This window comes from Lathyrus oleraceus, chromosome 7, assembly GCF_024323335.1.
Source record: "Lathyrus oleraceus cultivar Zhongwan6 chromosome 7, CAAS_Psat_ZW6_1.0, whole genome shotgun sequence".
Lineage (NCBI taxonomy): Eukaryota > Viridiplantae > Streptophyta > Magnoliopsida > Fabales > Fabaceae > Lathyrus > Lathyrus oleraceus.
Genome location: NC_066585.1, coordinates 523,447,066 through 523,465,728, shown reverse-complemented (window position 1 = coordinate 523,465,728; position 18,663 = coordinate 523,447,066). Strand labels below are relative to the sequence as shown.

General features: G+C 33.2%; 1 protein-coding gene across 1 annotated transcript; it reads right to left on the bottom strand.

Moving 5' to 3' along the window:
- Positions 1-11,808: 11,808 nt before the first annotated feature.
- LOC127106963 (FT-interacting protein 1) lies at positions 11,809-15,465 on the bottom strand. The gene has a single exon (XM_051044257.1). The coding sequence runs from the start codon at positions 15,309-15,311 to the stop codon at positions 11,898-11,900; it is 3,414 nt and encodes a 1,137-aa protein (XP_050900214.1). The 5' UTR covers positions 15,312-15,465; the 3' UTR covers positions 11,809-11,897.
- Between the last annotated feature and the right edge of the window lie 3,198 nt (positions 15,466-18,663).

Here is an 18,663-nt window from a genome sequence, read left to right as displayed (position 1 = left end):
CTCGTTACAAAATTGAAATCTATTTATATATAAATAATTATCGACGACGATTATCTCTCTAGAATTCAACACGTATCCTGCTACGTGGATTTTTGTCTTCTGGTGTGTTTCCACGTGTATTTGGTTTTTGAACTGTTTTAAACTGTTATTATTATTATCGAAAAGGTTTTCAAGTTTCCTAATCATATACTACCTCCGTTTTTTATTATAAGTCGCTTTGAAAAAATATTTTGTACACAATATAAGTCGTTTTATAATATCAATGATTCATTAATGTTCTTTTTCCTATTATACCCATAAATATTTATTATTCTCTCTCTTTTCAATTATATCAATTTATTTTTTCAATATCATTAATAAAGGACAATTTTGTAAAATCCTTAATAATTTCTCTTTTTCATATCATAATTATTATCTTTCTTAATACGTGTGAAAAGTAAAAAACGACTTATAATAAAAAACGGAGGGAGTATGTCGAAAAATCCACTTGTAGAATTTGTGAAGACTCGTGTCGAAAACATAACTTAGCTATTTGCACTTAACATTTATATATATAATATATATATATATATATTATATATATATATATATAATATATATAATATAATATATATATATATATATATATATATTATATATATATATATATATATATTTCGATCATATTTATAATATGACAGAAATGTGGTAATTTTTAGTAAACTTAGAGCACTATTCATACCATTATGCATATGTCATTATCATCATGACTACTTTCACTCAAAAATCACGTCTGCAACGTGCCAGTAACTTTCATCATGGGTCTGATTTTCAAGGTCATCGTAGGCCACAAAAATTAATCATATTAAATAAAAGAAAAATCATTAATTTAGTAATGATTTAGAATATAAATAGAAAACGTCATTGTTTAAATTTTGGGGGGAAAACTGAAAAGTCTCACTTCAATCGCTATATAACATTTTCCCTGGGTAAATTTTGTCTTTCCCTCATTGTAACCCTAGGAGTCAAAACTTAGCCCCTATATCCCTCTCAAAACTTCCTTTTTCCTTCAAACTCTTCAATGGCACCTCAAGGCAAAAGCAAGGGAAAAGAAAAGGCATCAAGCTCAAGAACTCCTTTGGATCTCTAAAGGCTTCTCACTTCTCCAAAGCAACAAGAGAGATATAGTGAACATTTTCTTAACAAGAAGCTTGTAACACCTAAATACTATGATCTTGAATCCTTTCTCTCTGAATGTTCATATTTTCAGCATGTATTTGCATCTCTTGGGTTAGAGAATTTAGTCACTAGTAGTGGTAGATATTATCCTGAATAATTTAAAGTTTTCTACGACAATATGACTCTATGAAATAACAAATTGACATCATTTATTAAAGGATTACCAATTTATATGCCAGTTAAGCAATTAGGAGAAATTTTGGAAATCCCTTATGTTGGTACTAAAATTAGGGCTAACTAGGAACAAGCCTGGAATGACTATAGTAAGAGAGGGTATTACTGTAGTATCAGTAGAATGTTTGAGGAAGAATTTTATAGCAAAAGAAAACGAGTCAATGGAGTTGACCAAGAATGTAATCTTTGATCCCCTGCTATTCTGACTATTGATGATCGTATACTGCACTATTTTCTGGTTCATGTGTTTGGTTCCAAAGTACTCAAACCATTCTTCAATCACTGATGTTGAGATGAAGCTTTTATATTCCATAAAAACAATCTTCCGATAAATTGGGCATATATGATTATGTGTCATATGTTGTCACATAATACGAAATCAAAGGGTCTCTCATATGGTTATATTTTGACAAAAAAATTCAAGCATTTTAATGTTAATCTTGTCAATGAAGCATACACTAAGATGACCGAAAAACAGAATCAACATTAAAAATGTCAACCGAAAAATGGGCGTGTTGTATAACAAGATGACTAAGACAATCTCTTACTTATACATTGTTGAAGATGAAGAGGATGGAAGTGAAGAAGATGAACCTCAAAACTTTGCTCCTGATGAAGATGTTCCTTGACCTTTTGGACCAACCAATCAAGTGCTCTTGGACTATATGATGGGTTTTCGTCTTGAAGTAATACAAGAGATTGGGGAACTTAAGCAAATGATCGATATGATGGAGCTTCAAAGGGGCGACAATGATGGTGTAGACATGAATGAGGATTAGGCTTGGTTATTTTTCTTATCATTTCAAAATTTCTTTTTCAAACTAGTTTGTTATGTTTCAAAGTTTTAGTTTATTTTGTTTCAAGTTATATTTATTATGTTTCAAAGTTTAAGACATCTCTATGGCTCGCTGCACGACTTTAAGTTGTTTTGATATTATATCTTATGTCTTTTATACTTGTGTGTATGAATGGCTATATATGAATGTCTTATTTTGTATGGATGGATATGAATGGCCATACATGAATTTTTATGGATATCTTTACCCATCTTTCTCTTATTTTTGATAATGTCAAAAGGGGGAGAAGGATGCATTATGCTTGTTATTTCCTTGTCTCAATAATCAATCTAGGTACAAAAGATAATCAACCCAAAATATTTCAAAGTTTCTTCAATTTATGGGGAGATAATCAACCTAGAGGGAGCATTTTCGAAAATTAACAATCACTAACTTTCATCAACAAACTCAAATATTTGTCATCATAAAAAAGTGGGAGATTGTGAAGACAAACCTCTTATAAAGATGTTTTGATGAAGATAAATGTCTTGGAAAGAATAAAAAGTATGTTTCATGTTCAAGTGAAAATTTAATAACTCAACTTTCACAAGTTTGATTTTGATAAAGAGATGGTCTCTCAAGAAACTAGTTCATGATTTTCATCTAAGGTGATATTCAATTTATTATTAGGTGCTCAAGAAACGATTATGCATTTTAATCATTCAAAAACTTATTTTTTTACTTATAAAATTTTCATGGTCTTTACAACAATCTATTGTCGTAGATAAATAATGGATTGTCATAAACATGAGTTTAACTTAGAATTTTTTTTCAAGTTTTCTTTTACTACAATGCGAATTATGGAAGGAATTGATAGGCCACTTAAGTTATACTATGACAAAAAAATCAGCAGTTTTGTATTCCAATAACAATAGGAGTTCGACCAAGTCAAAACATATTGAGATCAAGTTCCTAGTTGTTAAGGAAAGGGTACAAAGTGGACAGATTTCCATAGAACACTTGGAGACAAACTCCATGATAGAAGATCCTCTTACAAAAGGTCTTCCACCCAAGGTCTTTCATGAGCACAATGCTCGCATGAGTGTTTTACCGTTAGAGGAGTCTTTGGTTTAGTGGAAGTTAGTCAATTATGAATTTTATGTTATGTGTTTGGTATTATGTATGCATACTATGATTTTTTTATATTTTTCAATTAATAAAGTTTGATATTCAGTAGTTTATCTTTTGTACAATAAAGTTATTGAATGATCTCAATAAAGTAAAGTATGACCAGTTGAAAATTGACATCTACATACCAACTTCATGTGATTTTCATGTTGCATATTTCATGATGGATCTATGTCATTTAGTTGTGTCACTATTGGTGACCATTGATGGGTTTAGTTATGATTGATATAATGAAAATTACCTTGATTTTGTATATTGGCATGACTAATTGACGATATAATTTGGATATGCTTAAGGAATATAATTGTGAATTTTGAACTCATAAAGTCTAACACATGTATATGATTACATATGTAACTAGTGGGAGATTGTTAAAAAATTTGGATCACAATTGTAATATTATATGTATTAGGGTCATTATGTAATTAGCTAAAGCTGTAGTGGTCTAATTAATGATAAATTTGTGAATTTTTTTTTTAAATATCCAAAAATTTCAAAAAAAATTCAAAAATATACCATTTTCAAAATAATTACACAAATGGCCATTTTTGGCCAATTTTTACCCATAGGCGCCACCCTAGTTGGCGCCTACCCTTAATGGGTAGGGCAAGTCGCCACTAGGAGTGGCGCCTATGCCCAATCCATTTTTTTTATTTTTTATTTTTTAAAAAATGTTATTTTATTTGTTTTTTTAATTTTTTTTAATTTATAAATTTATATTTTTTATTAATTATATTAATTTATATTAACACATATATATAAATAAATTTTTTTACAAGATATATATATATATACATATTAATTTACATATATATATTAATTTATATATATATATTAATTTATATATATATATATATATATATTAATTTAATTTATAAGTAATTAATATTATTTGTAAATTTTTGGAAAAAAAATTAATTTATATACGTGTAAATAAATATTTATACACATGTAAATAAATATTTTTAAAGATAAAGATAAAGATATAAAGATAATAAACAGAAAATATTTTTATTTTTAAATAATAGACAAGATAAATATTACAAAGATATGATTAATCACATATGATGCGGTCCCTGGTACGATCCGCACGGGGGAGGTCTAGTTACTCGCCTAGACGGTTCACGTGGTGGTGGTGCTTCCCTATTACCACCCCTTGCCCTAACGCGTCCCCTTGCCGTTTGCCGTTGTGGTTGGGTTGAAGTCCCTTCAGTGCTGTAGGAAAGACGGGTCCCCTCTGCCCCCTCAAAGCTTTGTCTCGGTGGGACAAACTGACTACTGCTGGGTGCGCCCTCGAATTGTGGTCTTTGGTAGTTTAGGGTTGAATCGGGTTGGCCAAAGTGCAGTGTTTGTTGTGGTGTGTAGTAGTCCTGTTGGTAGTCCTCTTGTATACCCGTGTCGGGGCTAGGTGGAGGACTGGAAGAGCTCGGGACATTGTCGTGATGGAAGTGTTGGGATTGGTGGAAGTGGGGGGATTGATATTGTGGTAGGTGTTGGGAGTGTTGATGGTGGTGGGAATGTTGAGTTTGTTGTTGGTAGTCTTCATGGTATTGGGGGGTGGACATGTGTTGTGGTGGTTGTTGTTGGTAATATGGTGGTGGTGGTTGTTGTTGGTAATAAGGTGGTGGTGGTTGTTGTTGGTAAAATGGTGGTGGTGGTTGTTGTTGGTAATAAGGTGGTGGTTGTTGTTGTTGGGAATAATGTGGTGGTTGTTGTTGTTGGGAATACTGTGGTGGTTGTTGTTGTTGGAAATATGGCTGTTGCATCCGGGGATCGTCCAAATAGAACGGGTCAGACACAATCATTTCTGGATTTGTATTTGCTCTATACCAATCCACGTATTCCCTTGTTGGCTTCATTTCGTTGGGCGCCACCGGAAATTGTAGGACATAGTGGGCACGGTCTTTCCACATTTTACGAAACTCCTTAGCAAATTCCTTCCAATTTTGGGCATACCACTGGTGGCTGACTTTTTTTAGATGCCAAGGTTCCATAGACATTGGGGGGGGGGGGGGGGTGGGATTTCTTGATGCATTCCAAATTGAAGCTTGACACGGTCACTTTGGTGCATTTTTACACAAAGAGCTATATAGGAATGCTAATACTGCAGAACCCCAACTATATGTGCTTATTCTATCAATGTCCCCGAGCAAACTCAGGTACATAAAGTTTATGCTATTTCCCGTCCCTTCGGGAAATAGCAAGTTCCCAAACAATAGCATAATGTAAACCCGGGTTTTTATGACTTTTTCTTGTTCGGAGGATTCCTCAGTCAAAGTTATGGAGTCGTGGTACAATTGTAGGCTAGATAATTTAATACCCTGACCCCTTGCTTTGGCAGACCCCTCACCCTCGACCAGATCTACCCCCAACATTTGAACACATATTTGGTTAGGCTGTTGAACATTTCCGGTGACAGGCTTACCATCTATTCTAAGACCCAAAAGCATGTACACGTCCTCTAATGTGACGGTACATTCACCAGTTGGTAGGTGAAAAGTGTGGGTCTCAGGTCTCCAACGTTCACACAGAGCCAAAATGAATTTGACATCAATTGTGGCATTTACGACATGCATAACATGACCGAAACCCGCACGCTGTATGTAAGGTACGCACCATGGGTCTGGATAAGGCATTGGGTGTGAACGTTGACAAAATTTTTTGGGATCCTTTAAAAACAAACAATATAAACAATTATTAGATTGGACTTTTAAAAAACTAATTACAAACATACGAAAGATGCAATGTTCAAGAAAAACTTACGAATGAGGCAATGTTTGCCCTAGTGCCTCTGTGTTCTTGGCCCATGGTAAGAAGAGACATGACTACAATGTAGAACGAAGTGGGGTGGATGAGAAGTTTCGCCGGAGTTCTCTGAATAAAAGTGTTAGTGGTTGATGAAAACTTGCAAGAATGACCCTCTATTTATACTCGTTTTCAAGTGTAAGGCTTGGTGGAATCTGATGATGCAAAAATGTGACAAGTGTAAGGCATGCGTGGGAATCTTGCAGAATAGGTGCAGGCTAGGTGGTAGTGTTGGCATGCATTGGTGCAGACTAGGTGGGAGTTGTCTTGTCTTGGGGAAGACTTGGTGGAATCTGATGATGCAAAAATGTGACAAGTGTAAGGCATGCGTGGGAATCTTGCAGAATAGGTGCAGGCTAGGTGGTAGTGTTGGCATGCATTGGTGCAGACTAGGTGGGAGTTGTCTTGTCTTGGTGAAGACTTGGTGGAATCTGATGATGCAAAACTTGGACACGTGGAAGGCATGCGTGGGAATCTTGCAGAATAGGTGCAGGCTAGGTGGTAGTGTTGGCATGCATTGGTGCAGACTAGGTGGGAGTTGTCTTGTCTTGGTGAAGACTTGGTGGAATCTGATGATGCAAAACTTGGACACGTGGGTGATAGGGTCCATATCTCAAGCTCACATTTGCGTCAACACCAACATGGCACAGGATCATCGCAAACTTAGCCATGATATGATCTGCCATTCCATATTACCTCTAGTTGAGGCTGACCCGTCACTGAAGGTCAAAACAATTATCTCCCATTGTGTGACTGTTTTCAAATATACACCGTCATACAGAAAGGCTTGGTTAGCGAAAACCAAGGCAATTGAACTTGTATACGGTAACTGGGAGGAATCATACAAACAACTACCACGCTACCTGGCTGCACTACGATTGTATTCACCTGGGACGGTTTCTATAATGGAGACCTTGCCAGCACAATACCCTGACGGAACTCGTCTAGAAGGTAATGGAATTTTCCATAGACTTTTCTGGGCATTCCGTCCCTGCATCATCGGGTTCACATTCTGCAAACCACTTGTTCAAGTCGATGGAACTTGGCTGTATGGGAAATACAAAGGATCGTTACTGATGGCGGTCGCACAAGATGGCAATTCTAATATTTTCCCAATAGCCTTTGCATTGGTAGAAGGAGAAACGGCTGCTGCTTGGAGTTTCTTCCTTAAGAATCTCCGAACGCACGTGACTCCACAAGCTGGCATCTGTGTGATTTCTGACAGGCACGCTTCAATAGACAGTGCATACAATAATCCAGCAAATGGTTGGCATGACCCCCCGTCTACCCATGTTTACTGCATCAGGCATATTGCTCAAAATTTTATGCGGGAGTTCAAGGATAACTTCTTGAAGCAACATTTGATAAACGCGGGGTATGCATTAAACCAACCTGGATTCCAATACTACCGCCGGGAAATAGTATTGGCAAATTCTGATGCAGGGAGGTGGATCGATAATATCGACAGAGCGAGGTGGACTAGATCATACGACGATGGGGTGAGGTGGGGCCACATGACAACAAATCTTGTGGAATCAATGAACGGCGTGTTTAAGGGCATACGTAACCTCCCGGTAACCGCATTGGTGAGTGCGACCTATTTTCGGATGACAACGTTGTTCGTAACAAGAGGCAGGCGCTGGAATGAAGTGTTGCAGACGAGTCAAGTATATAGTGATGCCTGCATGAAGTTTATGAGGCAGGAATCTGCCAAAGCCAGCAGCCATCGGGTTACGGAATTCGACCGCCATGGCCACACTTTTAGTGTCAAGGAAACAATAGACCACAACCAAGGGCTGCCCAGACAAGAGTATAGGGTCCTAATACCAGACCGTTGGTGCGACTGTGGTCAATTTCAGGCCTATCGTATGCCTTGTTCCCATGTCATTGCAGCGTGTTCACACAACCACTTCGATGCATTATCGCTGGTGTCTCCAATCTACAAAGTTGCAACATTGCTCAATGTATACGACAATCCCTTTCCGGTGGTAGCATTGGAGGCGTATTGGCCAGAGTATGACGGGGAAATTGTTTGGCACAACGAATCAATGCGGCGGAATAAAAGTGGTCGCCCAAATAGCAGGCGCATTAGAACTGAAATGGACGTCGCAGAGAAAATGCAGAGGAAGTGTAGCATATGTAGACAACTAGGGCATAATAAGAACAAATGTCCATATCGTGGATCTAGTTCCACAACTTAGTTTTCATTTTCATAAATCTGTGTACCAATGCTGTTTATCATTAAAGTTTACTTTTTATTCCAAATAGAAGATGACACTTGAACACAAAACAAACACATCTAACATTACAACACCAATTACCTGAGAAACAAAAACAAACACTAGAACAAAAACAAGTACTAAAACAAGAACAAGTACTAGAATAATAACAATACAACAACAACAACATGACAGACAACCATTAAAATCTAAGAAATTACAACAGTTAACACTATGTCGTCTGATCCATGCATCATTTGGATGCAATCAATGTCGCTTTCAACTTCAACCCACCAACGTATTGTTTCTCCAGTTTCAAGTGAGAACCTTGTTCTAAGCCTCTGAATCCTTCTTATGACTTCACCAGGTTGGTAATCTCCCTCTAACCAAGACATCAAGGACCTTTTTAGTTGGTCCAACGAACGGATGTTCCAAAACTTCATCTCCATTGGGGGTTTCAAAGGCGAAAAAATAACATGCCCATCCCTTTTTAAGATTACTTGTTCAGGATCCGGGCGCCTTGATGATGTTCGCTGCCATGACGACGGTCTTGGAGATGCCATGAACTCAACTTGATAGAGAAAGTGATAAGAAATAGTGGTGAAGCAAATGCAAGGAAATAACACTTTATTTATAGGAAAAGATCTGGGTTGTACACCAATCTACTTAACCCTAATTAGTGTCGCACTTGATTAATTAGGGTTTCAATTAGGTCATAACTACCAAACTCTGATTATAACCGATCAATAAACCCTAATTATAATTGATAGATTAACCTTAACATGATTAACCCTTATTCTCCCCAAAATTTATAAATAATATTATTTACTTATAAATTAAATTAATACACATGTAAAATTATAATATATATAATATATATATATAATATATATATATATATATATATATATATATATATATATATATATATATATCTTGTAAATAAATATTTATATATATAATTTACATGTGTATAATATTAATTGTTTATAAATTATATATATATAAATTAATATATATATCTTGTAATAATTTAATTTATATATAAGTGTTAATATAAATTAATATAATTTATAAAAAAAATATATTTATCAAATATCTAATATTTTTAAAAAAAAAAAAATTAAAAAAAAATAATAAAACATGTTAAAAAAAAAAAAAAATGGGAATCGGTGTAGGCGCCACCCCTAGTGGCGACTTGCCCTACCCATTAAGGGTAGGCGCCAACTAGGGTGGCGCCTATGTACACATTTAGGGCAAATTTTGCCCATTTGTGTAATATTTTTGAAAAAATGGTTAATTTTGAATTTTTTTTAAAAATTCTGGATATTTAAAAAAAAAAATTCTAAATTTGTGGCTAAAAGCATAAATATCATGAAAGGTAAGATTAATGTGTAGATACCATAAGTCAATATCTAATTTGATGAGGGGGGAAATTAGAATATTAAAAACTAAAAAATAATCATAAGGTTATTTGTAGAGAACATGAAAACAACTCATCAGAAAAATTCTCTCTTCATCTCCATCAAAGAAGATTCAAAGAGCCATAAGGAAACTCTACAAATTAGATGATCAAATACCTGCAAACCTTTATTGATTCATAATGGCAAACTCAGGTACACTTCCGCTTTTATTCACTTGTTTAATTCTGATATGGGTTATCGACTCATTGAGATTATTTTAGAGTTTTATTCTTGATTTCTATATCGATATAAATAATAACATTATGTATCAGGATCAAATGACATCAAGGTGTCAAACTTAGTAACATGTCACATCTGATATCTCTTCACCATACGTCCGTATAACAAAATCCACAGTTGGATCGAAAGATATTATCATATATATATATCATCTCTATAATTTTTTACATAAAACGTTAATTTTGATCTTTCTCTTTAACATATCAAATTATTTTCGATTGATGTTAAATTTTATAGAGATGATCTATATGATAATACCTTTCAATCCAACGGTGAATTTTATTATACGGATATGCAGTAAAGAGTTATCGGAGGTGTTATATTATTATGTTTGACACTATGATGTCATTTGATCCTGACTATATATATATATATATATATATATAATATATATATATATTATATATATATATATATATATATATTATATATATAATTTTTTTATGATTTTATTTTATAGATATTTTGATCTCTTTACTTAGAGAAATTGCTCATATGAATCAATTAAAATCATTGATTAAAAAGAAAATAAAAAGTCAAAACTAAAAATAAGTTTTTAAATTTTTAATATAATATTAAAAATTTATAAATCTCAATGGGAGGTGGAATGAATTTTTTCTATACAAAATATAATAAAAGCGGGGCATTCGAACAAAATCCCTAATTCTAAAAAAAAGCAAATCTATATCCACTTTAGGAATGGATTAGATAACTATGTAGCGTGCATCCAAGAGGCGAATAATTATTATGGAGCATTGTATACATGGTATTTTATTGTTAAAGCAGGTGAGCCTTCCAAACCGAGTTTTATCACGAGAGTAGGGAGAAGGAACATTTTTATTTGGTATGATAAATGTCTCTCAAATGGTAGAATTTGTGACATAATTCTTTTGGTGGATGAGCAGGATACACACCCGGATATATACAATTATGATACTTAAAATTTTTACATCATTTCCACCCATCTTCCTCATGACATAAAAATGGAGATGACTAGTGTCTTTATTAATGACGATTCAAATGATATTCTTATTTGGGAGTGTCTTTATTAATGACAATTCAAATGATATTCTTATTTGGAAACCTTCAGTATCAAATATTCACTCTACCAAATCAACTTATTCTTGGTTAACTTTGGAGGTCAATCCACCTCACATTCAGACAATGACTTGGTCTTAAACTTGGAACCTCAAGTTATATGAAAATGTGATTTCAGAAATGTGGTCTTTTAGAAACTCTTCTAGAGGTTCATAAGTTTTGTAGGAAGTTGTGATTTCACCTCTAATATTAATGTCGAACTTCAAACTGTTTCTCATGGTCTTGATATTGCTTGCAATTATGATTTCAGAAATGTGATTTGCAAGTCTGATTCTAATGACTCTGAAATTTATTCAAGAGGGTGTGCCTCCTACTCATCTTTATGTGTCTCTGGTGGATTATATACAATTTCTTATTCATAAAGAGTGAGAGTTTGTCATTGTTCACACCTTACTCAAAGAGAATGTAAGTGTCGATTGACTTGCTAAATTTGGATTCCTTTTTTTCATTGATATATATTTTTTAAATTTTAATTTATTTTAAAATAAAATAATATTAAAATTTGACATCACATAGTAAATCATTGTTTTGTTAAAAATGTATTATATCCAACTAAATTCAAGAGTACTGAAGTGTTTACATTTTTTTTAATAATTTAATATTCAAAGCTGAAAATGACCAAGGAGATTAAAGCTGAAAATGAATAAATTGCGAACTGTTTCTATATGTATACAACACAAGTCACTTGAAACTATATTATTATTTGTAAAATAGATTCACAGTAAACTATCTGTTCTTGCAGGAAGCCTCTTGAAGAAATTACTTGATACAGAAGGCAGTTTGTTTCTAAACTTTGGGTGTCTCAAATGATACAAACCTGTCACCAAAACCACAACTCTAAATGGTGTTGCATAGAAAATCACAGCTGCACAAAGGCTAAACAACACAAATAGTGTAGTTCCTCTTGGGTCTCTCCAGCTCAGTAGAGACATAAACCTCTCTCCTTGTGTAGCTATATCACCAACAATTGTTTGAATTCTACCCGCAACTGTTCTAAGCCTGTCATACCTCATTCTCACCATGTCGTGTGATCTTGATGTTGGAAATGTGTCAAACTCTTCGTCAAGTTCATCAGGGTGAACAGATTCAGCCCATGAGAGTTTAGTATCCATGTGAGGCGGTTGTCTCGGACGAAACCGATAGTTCCATAAGCCAATCAAGAACATGTAGAGAAAAAACGTTGGCAGTATCAGTTCTGGATACCATGTAAGTATCAAAAAGAGGATATGGACTAGTATTGATGTGATGTGATTCTTCCAATGACAGACATCATTGAACCATCTTCCAATTGTGATCAGACCGGAGAAAAGCGACATCACGCGAAAGAAATTTGCTTTGCTTCTTCTCATACTCCATATATTTGAATCAACATCTAACATGTACTCAACTACTTCCTTTCTGAGAGGTGGTTCGGCTCTACCAAGCCTCATTGCTACAATATTCATTGCTTGGTACCTTAAGTTGTCAATTTGATTAACCGTGAAAGGTTGTAAATAATGCATCTTTGGAAGCAAAGGTTGGCCATAGATATGAAAAATGTTAGCTAGTGAAAGTGCAGTGAACCTCACTGCAAGTTGAAGCTCACCCATTTTCTTAACTCCGTGTTGGTGTAAAACAAGTAGTGGAAAAGAATTGGTGTAAATTTTATTTGCTTCAAGTGTTGATAACCTAATCCGTACCTTTCCGATTCTTGAATCTTTGATTGAACTTCCACTAGGAGCTTTTTCACCTAACTGGCAATTGTCAAAAACACCTAATGTTATGACAGTGCAAGGATCATAAACCTCCCATGTGTATTGTTCATTCCATTTTGGATTGAAAGTGTCTAAAAGTGTTCTAGTTCTAATCCATTTCTGACCATATTTAGCAACACAGTATGCATCTGTGCTACCATGTCCATCCTTCATCTTCATAGGGAGAAGCCCTTTTGCTCCTAAGACGCCTATCTCAAGTATTCCGATAGGCTGCTTCCATAGCTGTCTTGCTGTTGGTCTTTGATCACTTATGTACAATGTGGATTCATCTAAGACATGGTATCCACCTTCAAGACAAACTCTAAGGTGAATCCTGCTCGAAAATTTAAGATCGTTTCTTCTATCACCTTCTAAGACTCCAAAACCAAATTTCTCGAGGTTAAACCAACGAGAATTAACCGGTCTATGGTCTAGCCTCTTATCAAAGAGGTTCAATGGTAGGTTTATCTTCCCTAGTACCTCATCTTTTGAAGGTTGCACATGATCCTCCACGGTTATTGTCAATTGCTCCTCAAATGGTTCAGCTGCAACAAAAACCAAATCTTCATTCCAAAGCGGAGTAGTTGTCCGGGTGGAGCAAATCTTTGTCTTCAGTACTTGGCATCCTAATTGAGCTTTCACAGAAACCTCCGGTAAGCGGTTTCTGTCATTTGGGATAACATCTTGAGCTTCAATGACATTGACGCGTAGATACCATAGTTTTGGAGAGACATAAACCTTTGATCTGATGTTGAAAACACCCTCACCATAGACAGTGGCAGCATCAGAGTGCCAAGCATCTGAGAAAGCTTCATCAGCTTGTGTTCCCATCCAAACTGCAAGCATAATATCGCCTCTCATCATGCCTTCGCCTCGCAGGTGTTGGAGTCTGTACCATTGAGGAGCCAATGGACTATCTGGTGGAACTCTTGTTGGAATCTCATTGAGGTCAAAGATCACCCTTCCTAGATAATCATCTCTTCCAATCATTTCCTTATCTTTCACAAAGACTTCAAGAACCGAAGATTGAATCCGGTCTTTGGAGAAAGCGAATACTTGGTTCCACTCTGGATTTAATTTCTTCTCCAAATGCTTTGTTCTTCCTCTATAATTCCCTAGCTTCACTTCCACATAAGGATCACAGCTTGAGGTGATGGTTCCTGGTGGAAGATCCTTTGCTTTCACAACGCGAACATAGAGATAAAACATCTGCTCAACAAGGTCATGTGTGGTAGTCGATCTTTCAGCACCACTCATCCATTTTCTTCCACTATAAGCTCCACCACTAGGCCACTTCTCACCGATTTGTGGTTTGGTTTCCTTGAGATCGTAGTCTTCATCATTGCTAGTGTGAACTTGCGGATCTACGTGGTGCCTTGGGGGTGAAGAAACATGCCGTGGTGTCTCTACTAAAATCCTTGGCTGTTGGTTGGTTCCCTTGAGATTGTATCTTTCATCATACCTAGGCTGGACTTGTGGACTAACTGAGTATGTTGTTGATGGAGGAGTACCTTGTGGTCGCGGCCGTCTCTTGATTGAAATCATTGGCTGCACGTTGGAGTCATTGTTGTGATTATAGTTTTCGGCACGACTAGATTGAACTTGATGAGGATCAACTGAATGCATTGTGAATAGATTATCTTGTGGTCTTTTCTTTATAGAAATCCTTGGTTGCTGGTGAACTTGATGTTTATCTAGTTGCTGATGTATATGTTGAAAATCTTCATTGCTTCCTATCTTTGGCTCTTGATCAATATCAATGCTGCTAGATTGATCTTCTTCAATGGAGTAATTCGATCCAGCAACAGGATATACTTTTTCTGCTTCTTCTCTTGTTACTTTTGGCGTGTCAAGTGCAGGATCTTCTCCTTTCGGATCAGCTTCTAATGTTTCTGCGGATGAAAGAAGGTTAGTATCAATGGATTCTAGGGCTTGTTTTGGATTAGAAGGGGAGAGTTTTTCTAGCTCTGAAGTGAAAGTGGGAGTAAAAAAATCTTCAGCTTTGGACTCTGATGCAATGTAAACTTTTAGGCCAATCTCACCCTTAACAGATGAAAAAAACCACTTATTTTCTAGCGGTAAAATCTGATACACTTCATCTCCTTCTTTAACAATATTTGAGCAAGGAATTCTTACTCTTCCAAGGAAGTTTCGGCCAGGTATCGGTTGTCTCCTCTCGTTGTAGACAGAAACTTCAATAGTTTTGTGATGGTAAGGTTTGGATGTGTCTAGATGAAAGACGAGTTTTTGATTCCAAGCAGGGTTGAGATTTTTAGGGACAGTTCTTGTTCTGCTCAATTGATTCTCAAAGTCTACTTCGACAAAGGTACTAGCTGATCCTTCGCCATCTTTTGGCATAAGATCATGAGCATTAATAACCTCAACTATCAGTTTCATATCCTTTTCTTTCTAGTGCTTATTTGCCGCAAGATGTTGCAGCTATTTGATATCTATTGGAAGTAACTGGAGATTTGAGTTTGAAGCAATGAAGTTTTACTTAAGAGTGAAATAGATAAAAGGCGGCGAAGTTTCGGTTAAGCAAAGAATAATTTCATGGAGAAGCTGCATGAGCTTTAGCAATATGAAGATGGAAAAATGAAAATGAATTAAGGAAAAGGTTCTGAGATTGTCTAACTTGAAGCTGACATTCTTGTTAGGATTCCATATCAATTCTTCAGTATATGTTTGTATAATGAGATTAAGGAAAGTTTGTTTGATTCCTAACTTACAAAAACAGCTTAAAAGATTCTTAACTTTCTGTCATGTAATAGTTAGTTAATATAGTGTATACTTAGTTATTATATGTGTATTTTAGTATCATTGTTACTTTCTTCTATGCACAGCAATGGCAAAGTGAAGAAACAAAAGTGTTTAAGCAAGGCATAAAACCATAGCTGCAGGACTAAAAGCAAAGGAAGATTGGCTTAGTTAGAGATTCTTTGCTTGTGCTTTGTTGTCCTGCACCTTTTGAGATTATAAATTACATATTTATAATTGTCTCTAGAGTTTTTACTAACTTTATATATATATAGAATAATATATATATTATATATATATATATATAATATATATATAATATATATATATATATATAGATATATATATATATATATATTATATATATATATATATATTATATAATATATATATTATATATTATATATATATATATATATATATATATATATATATATATATATATATATATATATATATATATATATATAATTTTTTAATTTTTAGCATTAGACATTTATTAATTTTTATTAATAATAATTTTTTATTCTTTATATTTTATAAAGAGAATATATATTATATTTTTGTTGAAACATAACTTCGAGGGTCAACATGAAAGAACATTTGTATATTGAAGATTTTTTGTATGACTAACGCTTCGTATGAGAGACTACATACTCATCCAAAATTTTAAGGTGGTAGATGTGTGAACTCTCTTACTTATAAATGTTCAAGTCTTCATATTTTTAATAAATGTAAGACTTCTCTATACTACTCATACTTGTTATTCTCAAAACTTTCCCTCAAGTGTGAGTTTATCTACCATAATCCATTTCAAGCGGAATCTCTTTTTTTTCATCACATGCACTTATACCATGTTGACACTCTTCAACAAGACACATCTTTATCCACCATCCCGTGGAGAGGACTTTCGATACAAGTGAACTGGTCATTCACTCGAATCAAATGCTCATGATATCACTGTTGGGGCTACAAATCAGAGGTCAACACGATGGAGCATTTTACACTTTTAGACTTTTCTTTAAGAGCAACACACCTTATGAGAGACATACCACATACTCGTCCAAAATCTTAAGGTGATAGGTGTGTGAGTTCTCTCACTTATAAATGTTCAAGTCTCCATATTTATAATCAATGTGAGACTTCCTCACACTACTCACTTTTGTTATTCTCAACAATATTTTGTTCATAATTTGGTTTTCATTAGGAGTGAGAATATGCCAGATAAGATCTTATAAGGTCAGATCTTATAAGGTCTGAACATGGTCTACGATAAATTATTAAGGTCTGAATTTGACATATAGCTTATGAATTTTTTTAATTGGTCTGTCCTGACCTTTATAAAAGACTGATTTGACTTGAAAGTCTATTTAAAAATCTATTTTATATTAAGACTTTTAAATAGTCTATTTTATCTATTTTTAAAAAATTAATAACACGGTCTTTTATATACTATTTAATCTATTTTTATTAAATAAACTTTAAAAAAATCTAAGCCTAATTTATTTTATTGTCAAATCAGATTTAAATAAATCAGACAGTAAACTCTATAGTCCGGTTTAGTCTATTATTATCTATCACATCTCTACTTTTAGCTAGGGGTGTCCAAAAAAACCGATTATTTATAATCAAATTGATATCCAAATTGTTCCACTTTTAAAAAACCAAACCAAATGCTAACATAAAAATTTGGATATCCATTTTATTATTGGGTATCCAAATTTTACTATATCTTAAATTTTTATATTTTTCTGTTTTCGTGTTTTATCACATTATAAATTAATTTTATATTTTATTATTTTAAATTTTATAAAAAAAATATTTTAAAAATAAAATTCAGAATTTTTTTTCTTTTCACAAAAAGTATTATATTCGGATTTTTTTTTTCAAAAAAATTATATTTGATATACTTTTTTCAATAAAAAAATTTAGATTTTTTTTTGATAATTTTTTTAATTTTCAAAAAGGTTATTTTTTCAAATTTTCAGAATAAAAAAAATATTTTCAAAAAAACAATTTTTTTTAAATAATAATTTTTTATTTTCAGAATTTTTTTATTTTCGATTCCCATTTTTTTAAATAAATTTTTTTCAGTTATTTTTAATTTTTGGAATAATTTATTTTTTAGATTTTTTTCATTTTCAGAATATGATTTTATTATTTTCAACTTTTTTTTGATATTTTTTTTCTTTTTTCTAAATATTTGTTTTTTTAAAATTATTTTTGTATGTTTTTTAAATTTTAAAATAAAAAATATTTTAAAACCTCATAAAATTTGTTTATGTTTTTAAATTTAAAAATTAATATTAATTTAAAGAAAATAAAATTTAAATTAAATTAAATAATTTTGATTAAAATCGAAACCATTTAAAACCGATTTTAAACCGGTTCGAAACCGATTCGGAATTAAACCGGTTTTAAACCGGTTCGAAATCGGTTTTAAATTGGTTTTTGTGAAAAATGGTTTGGTTTATAAACCCTAATCATAAAAATGGATTGGTTCATATTAAATGGTATCCATGCACATCCCTATTTGTAGCTAAATATATTAAGGTAGGGTCAATCTTTTGTAAGGACAATTAGATCTTTAAAAAATAATGTATTTAGATATGATCATTTTTTTAAAAATGTAATCAGATCTTTAATAAATAATATATTTTAATATGGTCATTTTTTGTAAGGCTAATGAGATCTTATTTTTAAAAACTTTTAAAATATATTTAATATTTTTCTTAAATACACATAAGGAATAATATATGACAAAAATACTTGTAACAGCCAAGTGGTAGCATTTCTAAACCTAAATTTTTTAGGTTTACTTTATAATTTTACTTTTATATTTGAATTAATAAATGTTACTATAAGTTTTTTAAAAACATAGATGTGATTTTTAAAAGACATTAACTTATATTGATGTGATAATCTGGTTAGTATAATTGATCAGAGTGAGTAGTAACAAATGTTAATAAAAGAATTTAATTGAAACAGATTG

Bases quoted from the DNA above. Each gene is read 5' to 3' on its own strand.
- LOC127106963 (XM_051044257.1), bottom strand. From the start codon at position 15,311: ATGAAACTGATAGTTGAGGTTATTAATGCTCATGATCTTATGCCAAAA.